The 17,699-nt window shown below is 39.6% G+C and overlaps 1 protein-coding gene across 3 annotated transcripts; it reads right to left on the bottom strand.

Moving 5' to 3' along the window:
- Positions 1-2,876: 2,876 nt before the first annotated feature.
- On the bottom strand, positions 2,877-16,818 carry bub1 (BUB1 mitotic checkpoint serine/threonine kinase). 3 transcript variants are annotated; one of them, XM_042502862.1, is made up of 24 exons: positions 16,760-16,818; positions 16,527-16,586; positions 15,181-15,322; positions 14,856-15,052; positions 14,213-14,253; positions 14,023-14,102; positions 13,884-13,933; positions 13,565-13,725; positions 12,759-12,865; positions 11,824-12,314; positions 10,901-10,941; positions 10,695-10,814; positions 10,340-10,450; positions 9,536-9,620; positions 9,308-9,386; positions 8,453-8,630; positions 8,242-8,308; positions 6,759-7,588; positions 5,517-5,617; positions 4,881-5,042; positions 4,611-4,768; positions 4,297-4,474; positions 3,862-3,968; positions 2,877-3,321 (listed from the first exon to the last, which is right to left on the bottom strand). In XM_042502862.1, the coding sequence occupies exons 1-24, from the start codon at positions 16,780-16,782 to the stop codon at positions 3,123-3,125; spliced, it is 3,768 nt and encodes a 1,255-aa protein (XP_042358796.1). In that variant the 5' UTR covers positions 16,783-16,818; the 3' UTR covers positions 2,877-3,122. The 3 variants fall into 3 exon arrangements, with proteins under 3 accessions (XP_042358796.1, XP_042358797.1, XP_042358798.1); XM_042502863.1 differs by having other exon boundaries at positions 14,023-14,099; XM_042502864.1 differs by lacking the exon at positions 10,695-10,814.
- Between the last annotated feature and the right edge of the window lie 881 nt (positions 16,819-17,699).

The raw sequence follows: 17,699 nt of genomic DNA, 5'->3' as shown, positions 1-17,699 counted from the left end.
AAGTACTTCTCCTTTGCTGTGCTGCCTTCAAGTGCTGCTCATAAAGTGGTGCTCCTGAGATCTAACAGCACGCTTGCTTTTGAGTATAGAAACATGGATTCATCTTTTGAAAAGTGTTTGTTGTTTATTCATAACAGTCAGGGACGGAGCCAGACATTGTAAATATTCAGGGTTCAGTGCAAACCCCGGGAAGCCTCAGGGCATCCTCCTCCTCCCCCCTACATGCAGCGGCTATATAAACTACTGTTTTATTTTTAGAATACCTACAATCCTGTGCATCATTAACTTATTTTTTTAACACCTTCATTTACCTCCTGTTGGGATATTATATGTTTTAACCTCCTTCTGTGCTTTGAAAACATCTGATACCACAGAGGAGTCAAACTTTCCCAGTGTGTATATTTTTGAGGGAACCTGAAGGCAGCAGGTTGTGCTCAGAGGAGTGTCCACAGAGCAGCCGCTGCCCTCAACCTCTGATGAACTAGTGGGAAAGAAACGCCCACAGCTTTGATGAGGAATGCAGCCAGCAGTGAAGACTGAAAGACTGAAGTATCTACTAAACACTTCAGTCTGTGCTGATATCAGCATCACATCAACATTTTACCTCCTCCACAGAGCGTGGATAAATACAGGGAGAAGATCGCTTTATCAAAGTGAATTCCCGTGCTCTTTGTTTTCTTTTAAGCACAGTTAGGAAGTGTTGTAGAATGAAAGCATTTAAAGGGGACAATTCACCAGAAAAATCAAAAACACATTTTTTTTTGCCAAGTGTTGGAGATGAGTGCCTTCTTTCCAATATAAAGGAACTAGCTGGCTTGTGGTGCTGAAAGCGCCAAAAAAGTCATTAGAACAGCTCAACAGAAATGTCCCTGCACTGAGCTTTTTGTGAGCAGTTTCATGTAGGAACTATTTTCCTTCTACTAAACTACACCTGCCAACCGCATCACTGCACAGAAGGGAGCGCATCTACTGATAACTCACTTAACACCACTGAGCTAGCAGCTCAGCCGAGGAGAACGCCATCGTTGTTTACATCTCATGCAATCATGAACATCTCAACCATGAGTTGAAGCACGCTAACTTTTGTGCAGTGATCCAGTGGGTAGGTGTAGTTTGGTAGAAAGTAGTTCCTACATGAAACTGCTCACAGGGTTATCTTGAGTTACTGGGTTGTGATTTCTGGAAAGAGACATTTCTGTTGAGTTTTTCAAATGTATTGATGAGAGAAGGCAGGCATCTCTACAGCTGATATCTCCAACACTCAGCAGTTCACACCAAAAAAATCTAGGTTGATTTTGGGGTGTTCTGTCCCTTTAAGAGAATTCTGGTTGGTATTTCAGTGTCATTTACTGTTTTTCTAAAATTTTATACATTTTTCTAAAATTTTATACATTTTTTTAATTTTGTGTCAAAGGAGATGAAGTAAAATGACCTGTTGCTGTAATCTCTTTGCTTGTCAACATTTTTTAAGAAGAGTAGTTCTGCAGTGTGTTTGGTTGTGGTAGTAAACCCTGAGGGGGGAACCCAGGTTCTTGGACACATTCAAGGAGAAAAATGCAGGGAGTCGAGCTGCAGGTCTGAACATGTCACAGACATTTGAAGTGAGGGAGGATGAGCTCGAGTGAGGTTTCAGACTGACATTAACACACCCTGATCCTGGATCAGATTTTAGAGCAACTAATCCCCCCTCACACCCTGCTACTGGTCAGAGTCAATACACACTGCACACACTTTAGGTATGGCAGGTATGCAACATGTTAAAAAACATGCTGTATTTGGAGCTGATGACTTGTTTTTTCCCAGTCTTTGTAGAGAGTCTCTCCACTGAGACTGAACCAGAAGATGACAGAAACTAGGAGCTAAAGAAGGCTAAAGGGCTCCACAGAGTTTGTAATAAGAACACCTCTGTTAACATTACACATAATCATTCAATCTGCTGTGGATAGTAAAATACTGATTAGTGCAGTTTAAGCCACTATGTGCATGATTTAAAAATGTACCACTTTGGTGCCATCTGGCGGTCATATAAAGAGAGATATGGTGCAGACATATGAACCACACAGACCTACTTTAACCCTTTGAAACCTCCAAGACATGAGAGGGCAATAAGCAGCAAAAAAGGAAATGACCCAAAAATTTGGAAGAAATTAGTAAAATGTATAACAAAATTACCTGAAAATGAGTAAAATAAAAATTACATTTAAAATAAAAAGAAAGGGATAAAATAAATCGAAAAAGGGAAACAAAACTTGGAAAAAGTGGTTGATAACTGTATACAATAAAAAAATTCTGTAACATAATCAAAATATGTACTTATTCTAATTATAAATACATTTTTCCCATAAATTTTTCTTCTTTTTTCTTTAAAGCTTTTTTTTCTTATAAATCTACTAATTTCTTGCAATTTGTGGAACATTTCTTACCAGGATGCACATTGCCTTTTTATCCATGTTTTTGAAAGAAATTGCACCAATTTGCTCAGAGTTCAAAGACTTAAATACAAGCGAAAGGCGTTTGAAAGCAGCACTAGAAAAGTGATGTCACTTCAGGTTTCAAAGGGTTAATTTAGCCATAAACAATTTTGTAAAAGAGACAAAAAAAAGCAAAATCATCTGAGCAGTTTTTATAGAAAGTGTTAACATAAAATGTGTTAAAAACAACAGACTGATAAATATTAAAATAATTCAGAGAAAAATAAAATTAGCAGATGGCTTCCATGAATAAAATCTAACAAAAACAGAGCTTGTAAATTGTAAAAAAAAAAAAAAAAAAAAAAAAAACATTTAATAAAAAATAAACTTAACAAAAAACAAGAAAAGTAAGCTGTTCATTCATATAACTTGTATCTGCCAGCTTCAATAAATTCCACCATCTCATCTATTTCAACACAAATTTTATTCTTCAATTAGTCATCAGTCTCCCAGAAGTTAAACTAATTGGAGGCAGAGAAAAAGAACCTTAAAAAAAAGGCAACAAAATTATATTTACTTTTTTACATGTACAAATTCCAATCAGATGATCAAATCCTCCTCCAGTGACATTTCACCACATCTTTAAAAATGTTCAGATTGCACCGTGAAGTGAAGGAAAGCCGATCTGTCTCAGGATCTCGGATGTTGTCGTCATCTCCTTGCTGCCTTGTGGCTCTCCAGCAGCAGCACCACCAGGCGGCTCTTGAGCGTGGGCAGTTTGCTGCTGTAGTTCTGCTGCAGGGCTGCCGTCAGTTTGCGGCGGAGGCTCTGGAGGCTCGGCAGGGAGCTGCAGTCCGGCACGTTCAGCAGAGTGTGGAAGAACTCCTGCCACAAGTCGCTGTGGGGGTTCCTGTGGAGCAGATGCAGACAGAAGATCTTATTACGCTGTTAACAGAGTGGATGTGCAACTTATGGCTGCATGATCCCATTTTCTTCCCCATTTTGATCCTGTTCTGATTATTTATCCCATTCAGTCGAGGACTTTTTTTTTAAAAATATATCTTTTTGTCATATTTGTTGAAACTGTCACAATAAATAAACTTTATTTTCGATGCCAGAAATTACTGTCACTGTTCTAGCTCCCTAAATGTCACTTTCAGTAGTCATCTTCTGTTCACTGATTGGTTGTTTCCATTCAGATGCATTGGAGGGGCAAATATGACAAAAAGTTATGTTTTCATAAAAGTTACCTGCTGTAGCTTAAGATTTTCATCAGATCAGATACTGTTTTGGATAATGTTTTGCTTTTTCTCTGAAACGGTTATTCAAGTTATTTACTTTCAGTTATTACCTTCTTTTTTTATTTCAGCTTCTGTAAATAAGTAACTGCTCTGCCAAAAAAACAATACAGTCTGGACTGGAGAAGTCAATTGTTTTGGGAGGAAATTACCTTCTGAAGACACCATTTGTCTTCCACACGCCGCCGTCAGTTGTGACTTGCATGTATGTCCCAAACAGCATGCAGTAGACGGTCCCTGCTATTCCAAAGTAATCCGTCTAAACACACAATCACACACACACACACACACACACACACACACACACACACACACACACACACACACACACACACAAGGACAAAATACAGAACAAAAGATACAATGAAACCTTTAAAAATTACTAAACTAATGTCTGATTTGCAAATTAACTTTCAGTTTCGCTGCCTCTTAAGTCTATTGTAAACAGCTGTACAATATACAGCATGTTGTTAATGTTGTATTAACACAAAATATGGCTTGAGAAAATGACTTATTTAATTACAAATACACATAAATAATATTGCAGTTGAGTTCCAGTAACAGATGTTCATTCTGTGTTTCCTCACCTGGTAGTTCCAGGGTTTGCCGCTGAGCATCTCAGTACACTGGAAACCCGACGTCAAACACCTGGCAGTGAAAGCAGTGCCTTCTGGGAAAAGCTCCATGTCGATGCCCTGTCCGAGGTCGATGAGGACGAGGCCGTGGTCCACGTTGTCCGGCTCAAAACACTTGTTCTCCAAGAACCTGAAACACAACATCAGCAATGATGATGACGATGACGACAATCTGCGCCTCATGTCCTGCTGTTACTGAGCTGTTCTGTGAAAATCGAACTGGTTTAAATGGTAGAAAGGAAACGAATGCGGTTATCAATAGTTACCTCTCTCCTAGCAGGAAGTTGTCAGGTTTGATGTCGGCATGGATGACGTTGATGCTGTGCAGCTGCTCCACCATGTGCAGGATGCAGACAGTGAAGTACATGACGAGAGGCTGAGGCATCACCTTGTCGCTCAAGGTTTTATAGATGTTTACTGCATTCTGAAAGTCACAGGGAAAAGACATCAGTAAGAGTGTGTCCATGATGATTTCATGTATCTGTGACAGGTGTAGGAGTCTCTGCTGCAGTAATAAAACACGGGTGTGAACGTACCAGCAGAGTGCCGTAGTTGTGAAGCTCACCAAGCATCACACTCCCGTTGGGGAAGAGGTGAGCTGAGCGGATGCTGCTGTAGAGGTGACGGACGTCGGGCCGGAGACGAGCGTCCAGCTGTGTGTTGATGTAAAACTCCCAGGGATAGGCCGGCTTCTGAACCTGAAGCAAAAATAAAGAGGGAAAGAGCTGGGCTCAGATATTCACTTTGAACATGAAGCTGACACTTTAACAAAAAGCAAGCAAAAGGCCTTTTTTTGGTAACTAACAGAACATTTTTTTAAACCTCTTTACAGATACAGTTAACATTTATCCTGTTATTGTTTTCAGAGAAAACTTAAATGCTCTCGTTGTGAAACTGCATTGTTCATTTACACGTGACAGTGACGAAGCCACAAGAACTAGAATTTTAGTGATCAGTCTACATTACTCTGCTAAAGCAAACCAAAGTCTTTACCTGTGCATCTCAGCACATAAAGAGAATGGTGATTATTGTTTTCTTTCCTTCCGAAAAAAAAAATTGATGACACCACCCTCAAATAACACTTAGATTTTTCCCAAAAGCCTTATCGAAGTCAAATCTGTGTGACCGGATCATGAAGATGTGTACGGAGTGCTTGATTCCAAACATCTTACCTTCAACACCATCCTCTCAGAGGTCATGGGGTCAGTCGCCTGGTAAACTGTTGCAAAAGCACCTTCTCCGAGGACACAGTCGACTCGCAGGGATGCTTTTCCTGTCAGGAGGAAAATATTCTCAGTTTAACACACCTTTCTTCACTTCCCTTCATCTGGCTTGATTTAAACAACAGCGTGTAACTGAAAAACACTAAAATGCTATATTTCAAATGGATATCACCCATCACTTCATTCTTTTGTCATTATGCATTAACACTGTGACGGCACTGTAGATGCATTGAACTGCACCTTTTTGAGAGGTTGCACTTTCAATTTAGTGATATCAGTGTTTTCCACAGAATTAAAACCTATGAGAATTTTTTTTTCCTCAGCAGCAGTTTGTGGCGTTTGAGTCCTGGGGTGGATAACTGATCTGTCAGCTACTCTGTCTGTGCCCAGAGTACGTTCTGCGCTCCGACAGTATGGTGCTGGATTCCAAAACTGCTCCTTATAAATGGTCCAGCTTCAAAAATACAAAATTTATACGTGGTGGCAGATGTTTTAACTGTGGCAGACCGCCACAAATATATGAATTTGTGGGAAACCCTGGATATAATTATTTTGGGAATGCGTGACTGCTTTTTTTAGAATCAACATTTAAATATATCTCACGTAAACTCTATAGTACTATGAAGTGCCCCTGAGGGTACACGTACCCCCATTTGAAAAACACAGATTTAAGATACTAACACACTAAGAATGCCATTGTTTTATTATTATAAGATGATAAAACTTTATTTGGCCCGGAATGTTAATTGTTCCAGAATTATGATTTAGTCAAGATGTACGTACACTATAAAAAAAGTAATTTATTAACTGACTAACTGGCAAGAGAGAAATTTGATGATGTTGTGCTGCAGTATTTGTTACATTTTTTTAACTAATTGAAAGAATTGGGGAAAAAACACCTTTTGTTTTCATATATCTGTTTTTGTATGAACAAACAAGCGTGTTAGTGAGCTTTAGAGGAGTTGGAAGGTGTTTTTTTGAACTTTGGACAGAGCCAGTCTAGCTGTTTCCTAAGCTTCCAGTCTTTAAGCTAAACTAAGCTAATGGCCACCTGGCTGCGGCTCAATAATTACTGCAGAATTACGGAGTATTATCAATACTGTCATCTAATTCTCAGCAAGTACACGTTTTCTAAAATCTTCATATTTAATAAATAAATCCATCAGTAATGGTGGCAGCTCTCCCTCTTACCCATGCTGATGGTCATCTTTGGGGTGATGTTGGGTACTTTGCACGGCCAGGTGATGCAGCGGGGGTGAGAGGTGAGAGGCGGGCTGAGTGATGACAGCAGATCAGAGATCAGTGCATCGTCCCAGGGGTCTGACACCAGCTGGACTGCAGCTGTCGTTGCATTCATGGACACGTCTGCGCTCGACCTCAGCCCTCTGTCTGGACTCATCATGGGCTCATCCTCCGTGCCGTCCTGTGGCGGCTGCACCGGGCTCATGGGCACATCGGCACAGAGCTGGGGCTGTTGTGGACTCATGGGGACATCCATGGTCTGGTTGGGAACTGTGTCCCCTTTATTGAGCCGACGGGGACTCAGGAAGGCGTCCAGGTCCGGCTCGACTGTGACCTCTGGGCTTCTGATGGCCAACCAGTCCGTTTTGAGAGCACACTCTGGGCTCATGGGGACATCATAGACTTGTTTCTGGACCCGCTCTGGACTGGCGGGTTTGTCTACGTCTTCCATGATTGTGAAGGGTTCACTTTTGGGTCTGACTGAACTCTCAGGTTGCTGTGAGAGCACAGAGACCTGTTTGGGAGGCTGCTCAGGGCTCGTGTACACTTCCCAGCTGGGCGCCGTGGTCCTGTTGATGGAGGAGTCGGTGGGACACATGGTCTGGTCTCTGAAGGAGAGTACAGCAGGAGGGGGAGGCTGCACCATGGTGATGGAGGAGGTGGTCAGGCAGTGCTGGACTGTGGACAGCCCTTTAACCAAGATGGTGCCATGTCTGTCAGAGGAAGGCTCGAGCTGACTGATGGCCGTTTCATCCGACGGACTCTGCTCCATGATGGGGCTGCGGGAGGGAACAGAGAGTATAAACGTCTCAATACTCAGAGCTGACATACTGCATGGCCTTCATCACGTGTAAACATTTAGTCTAGAAAATGTCAGAAAATAGTGAAAAACATTTTTTACAATTTCCTCGAGCTCAACGTGACATCTTCATGTTACTTGATTTGTTCAACCAACATTCCAAAACCCTAACGGTGCATGCCCACTACATGCGACCGGAAATCTGCTCCCATACATTTTGTATTGGAAACGACGGATACTTGCGATGCGAACCAAGCTGACAGCGCGAGGAGAGGGAGTGACAATTTCAAAATTTCAAACACAAAGCCACTCAAGCTGCTTTTAATGGCGTTTTTCTTTAAATGATTTTAATTTGTTTTTACTGCTTTTATGATGCATGTTTTGATGTTACGTGACGTTGCTTTTTGATTCTCGTTTATGCAAAGCAAATATACCTCGAGATCCCTTAAGATTTCATTTATTCAGTCATCAGTGGTGTAGTCTTTTCTGAGGTAGTGTGGTGAGCTGTACGTTGTTCTTTTTTTTTTTTTTTTAAATACAATATAGCTTTACTCATAATAAATAATTCAATTTGATTTCTAAGAACCACTGATACACCCTGAATATCTGCGGAAGCAGGGACAGATTCGATACCTGAGTTTTTTCGGCTGACGTCTGATAAAAGCATCATCATCAGCATCTCCACCATCACAGTTGTTCTCTGGAAAATAAAAAATAAATTATTTTTGAATTAGTTTTGTTCCCAAAAACTGAATCAGACCACATGGCGTAGGTCAGCTGAAAGCTTGACTCAAAAAAAAAAAAAAGAGAATATAGGGGAAAACAAAATGTGCAGGTGTGTTACCTTGGTCCTCGTAAAAGTTGTCGCTGAAAAATGTCTTGCGTGTGAACGGGGTGGAGACACACTGAGCCGCCATGGCGAAGTCCGAGGTGCTGTTGGGACAAGCAGCCAGCGAGTTAAGGGAGTTGTAGCGAGCTCCCCACATGGTGCTCTCATCTGGCATCAGGTCCGGAGGAGTGTCCTGGTAGGGGAGGGAGGACAACATATGAAGAACAAAATGGGCAGCAGGCCTCACTGTGTCCCTCAGCTCTGTTAATTAAGGTCCAACTGTCCCCAGATTGTGAAGACAGGCTCCACAGGTAATATACAAACTAAGGGTCGACAAATTATCACCCTAATGATAGGGAAGATTATTTGGGCCGATATTTGGCATTTTGCCGATTATCTGTATTGGCATTTTATTTTAATGCTCGCCTATAAAATTACTAAACTGAAAAAGTGCACAGAATATGTCAGCTTGGGAGGAACTTTTACTTTGTAAAACCTCAGAGAGCTATTTTCTTATTCATTTTTATTTCAATTTCCACTTGACTTCATAAAAAAAGTTGCTGCTAACTTGCTGCACATGATGTTCAACGTTTCAGTTTTGATGAAACATTTGCTAAAGGCATTTAAACAAAGTTTTGTATTGCAGTTTGTTTGTTTCTAAATAATGACAGAAAAATTTTCATTTTTATTGTTAATGCATATCGGTTCCAAATGTTCCATATTATTGGTCTCATTAACTACTAATAATAATCGTATGAGCCCTAAAAAACAATATCGGTCGACCCCTAATACAAACACAAACGAGTGCACCTTTCATTGTGTGTGTGACGTAAAATCTCAACATCTTTATTACGTTTTCTTCATACTCACATTAGGTTTGTTAGTCACTGGGATTTCTGCCAGAGCTCTGACTGGTTTAGACTTCTCAACCACAGAGGGAGCAGCAGCACTGAGCAGGGACAAAATAATAACAGGAACATTATTCACGTAAAATCTTAATTCTGACTAACAATAGAATCACCTCACAGAATTAGCACTTATTTTGGATGTTCATAATATGTGTTGCTGGCTCTCTGGTGTCCTGGAGTCCGTATTTACCTGCCATTTTCTTTGTCAGCATCATCATCTTGGAAGACAGCAAACGGCGCTGCAGCCGGGGGCTTGGTGAAAGAGGAGACGCCTCCTTTGAAAATCATTTAAAGAAGAATTTAGTTAAGAGGCAAAAAGCTGCAGAAAAACTGAGGGAGACAGCATGACAGTTACTAAAACTGTCATACCAATAAAAGTCAAATCAAGAATTACTTGCATAATTTGAGTTAATTTTCTTTTCTTGCTTTGTCGTTATATAAAAGCTTTTTTTTTACTTCACTTTCATAATCTGGAGCATTTAAACAATTTACTTCAGTGTTTCTTAAACTTGAGACAATGCTTAAAAGATAATTTAAATTTCACTGCACTTCATCAATCAGCATCTTGATTCATTATATTGATCTGTGAGTCTGCAAGTTCAAATTAACTTTGATGATCAGTATTAGTTTCGACCCACTAAAGACAGGATTTTAAATAGAGGAAAGGATGGGGATTTAGAGCAAGGCACAGCTGTTTGAATAAACACGTAATTTTACGAGAACAAAGTAATAACTTTATGAGAATAAAGTCATTATTACAGCTTTTTTTTTTTTTTAATTATGACTTTATTCTCGTAATATTACGAGTTTTTCCTCATAATATAACAACTTTATTCTCAAAGTCTCAAAAGAAAAGTTTTTTTCTCAATGTGGACTTTACCACATTGAAATTCTGTCATATATTTTAGACACAGCTGTGGACAAATTCTGATAAGACTCAATAAAATCTTCATTAACGGCTGTTTTTTTTTTTTTTTTTTAACAGCACATTCACCGTTTCTTGGGTAGCCGTGATCGACCTCCCTCTCAGCTGCGTGGAGCACTGATGCGTTGTTGAACGGGTCCTCCAGGAAAGTCGGGGCTTGGAACATGTCCATGATCACATCTGGATGAACACAACATCTAAATGTAATTCACTTTGATGTTACAGCAACAGAATTTTGCGCTTTACCACTAAAAGCTGGACTTGTTGAAGCACCGCAGACTTTGATATCAATATTGAGGTTTTTGGTCGAAACATCTTGATTTGAACCATGTCACGCAGCCCTGCTATTCATAAACACAAGACAGAACACCTTTCTAGCATATCCCAGATCCCTGACATACCACCAAACAGCTGTTGTGCTCACCCAGTGCTTCCCGTGTGTTGACAGTGGGAGACGGCAGCACCCTTGATGGTGTGGCCTGAATAAAGCCCAGTGAGTTGTTAGGAGTGATGTGAGACAGGTTGGCTGTGCCTCCCTGTGACACTGTGAGAGACACAAAGAAAAGGTTTGAAAGCATTCACAGGAAGCGACGACAGGAGGGTTTACTCGACAACGAGTGGTGCACTTACTGTTGAGTTTCTCCTCGAGCTCCTGGGGGTGAGTCTCTTCCCTGAGGAGGAACAATGTTTGAAAAAACAATTGAGAATTGTTGTAATACTGTTTCTTTTTGTTTTGAGTGATGTAGCATTTGGCATTGTCGTACTGCTGACAGCATTCATATCAATATCGTCCAGTTACCCACATTACATAGAGTTTCTTAGCTACTGTTTTTAGAAAAATGTAAGCAGATTTATAATTCATCTCGACTGGGGGCTGGATTACTTTGACGCTGAAGGAAAGTTAAAAACGTGTTTATCTTCAGACAAATTCTGGAGTTATGAGGAACGTGATATCTCTCCTAAGTGTAAGACACATTCAACCCTTTAACGCTTGGATCACCATAAGTTTTCTTGTGCTGCATTTAGTTGCCTCATACTAGCATTTAAACTTCTGAAGCTTGTGAAAATTGGTTTAATTTCTTTCAAATAATAAAAAGCAACTCTGCAAGAAATGTCCCACAAACTGCCAAAAAAAAACAGTAAAAGGTGACAAGGAAATTATCTGAAAATTAGCTGGTGGGAATTATTATTATATAATCAAAAAATGAGGGGAAATTTCCAGAAAACTAGATTTATAATACTTTAAATTATTATATAAAATTATGTTATGAAAAAAACCCCAACAAAAAACAGGTTTTAGCACTTTCTTGAGGTCACTGTCTTTTTTTTAAACCTTTTTCCTAAATTCAGATACTTTTCTTGTAATCTTTTACTCATTTTTAGGCCATTTCTTTTTTAAAGAAATCAAGCCAATTTTGGTTAGGTTAATCTAAAAAAGAGGGTCGATTTAAAAAAGTTGTGCATTACACGTGTTCAGATTTGAGTTATGATTCAGATGCACAAAATATCAGAAAGCCCCTGAAATCCTTTGAACAGAAGTGGAAACTACTCACTGCTGAGCGGTGTTGCGCTCCTCGGGTCGACAGTTCTCCGAGCTGCCGGGCTGAGCTCCATCGTCCTGGCACAGAACATCGTTGTCCACAGCAGAGACGCAGGCAGGACTGTGGAGCGACAGGTTCACCTGCTCGAAGCTGCCGGGCTGCTCAACTGACCGGGGCTGAACTAGCGAGGTCTGGGCGACAGGCTCTCCGTCTGCGGACGCTGAAGTCGGCACAGATTGTGGTAAACGAATGCTCCTGTCAGCCAGGACGGAGGGATGGAGGGACACCTCTGAGCTCTGAGCGTGTGTGTCTGCGGCTCTGCTGTTGTGCTGCTGTTGAGGTGGTTCAGAGATGGCGATGGCTTCTTGGATGAAGGTTGGCTCGGTGAGTAATCTCAAGCCAAGGGAGCGCCTGCTGCTCAAACGGTTTGAGGGCTGAGGGTGTCCAAAGGACTGCTGGGTAGGATTAGGGTTCAGAGTGGTGGCTGTTTCCATCACAGGCAGCTGCAGCAAAGAAAACAAAGGCTAGAGTTTCATATAAGTTCTGCTGTTTTATCCACACCGTCACTAAATTCTCTGTGTTCCTCCTTCAATCCTTTGAAAGCTGGAAGGACTTCTCTTTTCATGTGCTGCTTTCAGATGCCCCTAACAAGTTTTTAACCCTTTAGAACACAGGAGCAAATTGGCGCCATTTCTTTCAAAAACATGGGAAAAGAGGCAGTGACTAACTTAGTAAGAAATGTTCCACAAATTGCAAATAATTAGAAGATTAGAACATTATTTTTAAAAAGCTAAGGAGATTTATAATGATTATAATGACAATTTTAAATTTTTGTTACAAAATTAATACTTTTACTACTTTTTTCAGGTAATTTCCTTGATGAGAAGCAGAAAGCACTTTAAAAAACCCCCAAAAAAACCAAAAAACACTTTAATTTGGAGTCTCACCCTCTGTGATGACGGCTGGCTGGCTGAACCTCCACTGGTCTCCAGATCCTGGTTTAATTTCTCCAAAATGGATTTAATGCTCAGGATGCCCCCTTCCTCCTGCTCCACTTTAAATAAAAGAAAAACAGATGTTATAAAACAGTGGATGGTCTGTTTATGCCTGGTTTTAACGTGCCTTTTGGTTGATCTGATCACAAGTGGACAGCGCTGAATACAAGTGTACATGAACACCAACACACAGTGAGCTGACCACATATCATTAGTGTAAAGACTAACGTGTCCTCATTCATCCCCAACGGAAATGTTCTTGGATGGTGAGGCGTAACCTGCCCTACTCTGCTCTACTGGCTTAACCTGACATTCTCAGCCTGATCTAACCAACCCGACCAACTAAGGCAACAAGAAGGCGACAGAGGGAGAGCAGGGTGAATAATACCTTTGCCATCCTAGGAAACAAAAAACTTGCATTCCCAACAAGGACTGTGTCATCAATACAGCAATTACTAGTTGTTTTGGGGGACAGTGTACTGTGGGGCTGTCCCAAATACCATTTGAGGGATTGTGGAGGGTTTTTGCTGCTCTGTGTGTGTGTGTGTGTGTGTGTGTGTGTGTGTGTGTGTGTGTGTGTGTGTGTGTGTGTGTGTGTGTGTGTGTAGCTGGAGATGCATGCACGGGTGTGAATGGCAATGTGCCTCAGCTGTCCACTTGTGTTTGGATCACTGAATACCATGGTAATACCAGGTGTAAACAGGCTCATTAGCTGCCTCAAGAAAACCCACATGTGAGCTGTGCCAACGCAATCTTACTTGAGTTTATTCGGAGTTTACAGAAGTATTTTTCTGCCCGGACCTCCTCAAAGCAGTATTCAGATCCTTCACAAACAAGTTCATCCGTCATGTACTCCGACACGGTCTGAAGACCGGGGCGACTGGAGGGGATCGCCCCTGAGGTCTCAGAGCGAGAGACTCTGTGGAGAAGAAAACACATTTGATAATATAATTTCTAGTTTTGGCAAACACATATTTCTAAAGCACTTTATGATCCGCACAGTACACATGCTATGCTGGTGACCAATCAGGAGTCATACTTATACGAGTACATCATTAAATGATGTAAGTAACTTACATTATGGTGGTCTTGTATGTAGGTGGTTTGGGTAGACAGTCCACAGAGGCCTGTAACAGAGGACAGCAGCTATTAGTGGATTTCAAAAGCAGACATTGTTTTTATCAAATAATTATTACTGAAGTTCAAAAACACGCACATTGTTTAGAGCTACAGGCTCTCTGTGGGATGACATCTGATTGGTTAATTGGGAGTTTTGCAGAGGGGTTCGACCTCCTGCTTTACAAAAAAATGAAAACAGTTAGTCGCTGACATGATATATAGAGCACTTGTAGTAAACAAATTTAAAAGGTCTTAATAAAAAAACCATCAAGTAAACACGCTCTTACCTGAAACTGGCGTCGGGCTTCCAGTTCTTGTTCGAAACTGCCTGCAGATCAGATTTTTTTTTAATTTTAGCACATTTAAGTTATTTTTGTGCATACTGGGGACAGTGTAAAATACACTAAAATGATGAAACACCTCGTAAGGAGTAAGTGTACAACAAGGCCTGCCATTCATATATTCAACATTTGTTCCCTCTAAATCTAAAATAAGTATTTTAAAGGAATACTTCAGCCACCAAGCGATCATCACGTGTATATCAATTAATCACCCCATGTAATGATGATTTGTGAAGAAAATAGTCCCCCCTCCCCAAAAATTCCTTGTGTTATTCTTAACACAAGGAATAAAAACAAAGAAAAAAAAACAGAGAAAACTCTAGATTAATTGAAGTCGTTGCTGTTCTGAAACATGGTCTCCAATGACTTCAATTTATCCAAAACTTTCTTGATTTTTTTGGGTCTTCATTCAGTGGAGGCATGCAAGAAAAAAAGTTTTCCTCACGAAAACAGGGATTGAGTAACTGATACAGAGATGGTCATTTGGGGGGTAAAGTATTCCTTTCAGGCATTTATCGACATCATTTATCATTTATCACTTAGGAACAGCTCCATGCTGTGTCTATATTATCTATTCCTTTGTTGTTACCTGTGTTCACTGAGAACAGTGTCCACTGGCTGAGCTTGGTTCTCCATTGCTTTCTGGTAAAGGGCGTCAGCCTGTTCATTCATTCCCTTCTGCTCAAACTGTTGTGCCCAGGCCACATAGAGGGCAGCAGTCCTGGTGCCGATGCCCTTACTGTAGATGTGACTATACAGCGCAACAGGGTCAGAATAATAACTCGCCTGTGTGAGAGAGAGAGAGTAAAAATAAAGAAATGCTCATGTGAGGGTTTTAGCAACCTGAATAACAAATCAACACCAGTTCTGTGACTGGCTGCTGTATAATATTGGAATATTTCAGTGAGACTTACACATTTGATGCAGTAGTTCACATATCTGATGTCATTTGCGTATTTCTCGTCATTCAGAAATTTTTGTACGAGACTGTCAAACACCAAAGACATCGCGCTGCCACTGTCTGCAGGTAATCTTTGCTCCAGGTACTTCACAAACCTTGGAAATCAAACAGGGAAGTGAACATTCAGTACTCTCTTTGTTGTCATTAGTTGTATTCAAATGCAGTTACCCACTTGCACAAAACAAGTTGTACAGATAGAGCATTTGTAGAGTACTAAAAAAGAAATAAAAATAGCTGGAAAGAAAAGAATAGAGGCGAAGAACACTGATAGTAAACGTAAGTTTTACACAGTTTGCCTACACTGCATAGCTCTACTTCAATGGCCAGGGCAATATTAATAAAGTAAAAAAGGAAAGAGCTTCTCCATGTAACCATAACAACTGAGACTCCAATACCTGGTAGGTGAAACTGTAATGATCTCTACCGCAAAACCGAGGAGGTGTATTACTTGTTATTATTTTTGAAACAATGAATATAGTAGGTACACAATGGAAGTAAATGAGGGGCATCAGCTCTGCTAAGGGAATAGTTTAGGACACAGAGCTGATACTTTAATATCTACCCTTTTTATGAGGTACAACCTCAGACTGAACATGCAGTCAACAATACGATAACTAATAATTAAACAGAGTATTTTCAAAATGCATCACTGTTAATAGACTCAACAACACAACAAAAATCTCCTTTAGCTATTTACAGGGTTGTACCTTAAATAGAAGTAGCAACACGGTGTAAAAATACTTTGTTGATCCTGCATTTAATTGTGTACTTAAAAGTACAAAAGTATTGGCATCTAAAATATTCTTGAAGTACCTAAAGTAAAAGCAGTTGTTTTGGCCATATTCAGAATTCAGAATTATATATATATATATATACACACACATACACTGTGCATATACATAATGCAGCTGGTAAAGGTGGGGCTAATTTTAAACATATTTAAATATATGAATTACTGGGTATCTTGTGAATTTTCCCCTTGGGATAAAAAAAAACAAACTCTGATACAATAATATAATGTATTTACTAGAAGTATTTTCTATTTTTTAATGTAAAGGTAGGAGTAATTAGTAACATAACAGCATAGAATGGAAATATTTAAGTAAAGTACAAGTATTTTAAAATTGTACTTATGTAAAGTTATAGCATTTGAGTAGATGTACAGTCATTCTCCACTGGGGGAAATTGCAGCGTAAAGCTGGCTGTTATTTATCTTTGTTTCCCAACGTTATTGCAACAAATTAAAAAAAAAAAAAAACATGCTAGCTGATGCTCACTTAAACCAGGCAATTTACTCACTTGTCCCATTGATCCAGTGGGTCGTCTCCCGTATAGGAGCTCACACTGCTTTCAAAGCTCCTAAAGGGTATAAGTTTAACGTTATACATAATAAAAAGAAGGCAGCGCAATGTCTGAATATTATGTCATTTATAAATTACTTCAAATTAAACGACAGATTCCCTTAAAGCTAACCGTTAGCATGAAGCTAACATCGGGTACCGTTAATGTATATGTAGAAACTGTTGACTTACTGTAAATACATGGGAATATCCATTTCGCGCTAAATCAAAAATTGATGCTTCTATTAAAAATTTGGATGCCGTCTTCGAAAAATATATCAATATATGGTATATCCAAATCAATTTCTCTCGATTACTTGCATCGTTAGTTTATTTCAGCCTCTGACGGGCTGTTGTTCCTACGACGTTTGAAAATTCGCGCTCAGCCAATAGCAACGCGAGGAGCGCTCCGGTGGCCCTGAAACCACGCCCCCAATGTGTGGCGAAGTTCCGGGATAAAATTAACAAAATAAAATCGAGAAAAATGGTTTAAAAAAACAAACAAACAAAAGATAAAAGTGTCATTAAACATGCAGTTGCGGATTTTAAATATGTATCTTTTATTGTTTAGATACACTTTGTTCTTTAAACATGTAAATATCTATCTATCAATCAATCAATCTATCTATCTATTTATCTATATATCTACCTATCTATGTCATTTTTCTTATTTGTTTTAGGTAGTTTTCTTTTCTCTGCACGTTTTTGGCCATGTCTTGTTAAATTCTCCCCATGTTTTTGAAAGAAATCAAACCAATTTTCTCAGGTTTTAGATTGTATTGTAATAATCTATGGTACTATGTTGTTTAAAAATCAACATAAACTTTTTTTTCTTTGCATTATTCATTGTCTGAAAACACTGATTCTGTTTTGGTTTTTTAACCAGTTGTAATTTTCTGCAAAAAAATAGTGCAAAGTGACAATGGTTTCGTTTAGTATCTGGGAGTACTGCTATGAGTAGTTTATGAATAAAGATGTTCATTTTACTCAGTAACATTCCTACAAATAAAATACTATCTGTAGTTTATAGAACAAAAAAGGGCTTATTTTACTCAAAAACATACCTACAAACTATTAAACCAGAGAAACTGTAGTTAAAACATGTCTATGCAAATAACAGCCGCTGCGTCAC

Source organism: Plectropomus leopardus, chromosome 16 (genome assembly GCF_008729295.1).
Source record: "Plectropomus leopardus isolate mb chromosome 16, YSFRI_Pleo_2.0, whole genome shotgun sequence".
Classification (NCBI taxonomy): Eukaryota; Metazoa; Chordata; class Actinopteri; order Perciformes; family Serranidae; genus Plectropomus; species Plectropomus leopardus.
This window is presented reverse-complemented; position numbering and strand designations above follow the sequence as displayed.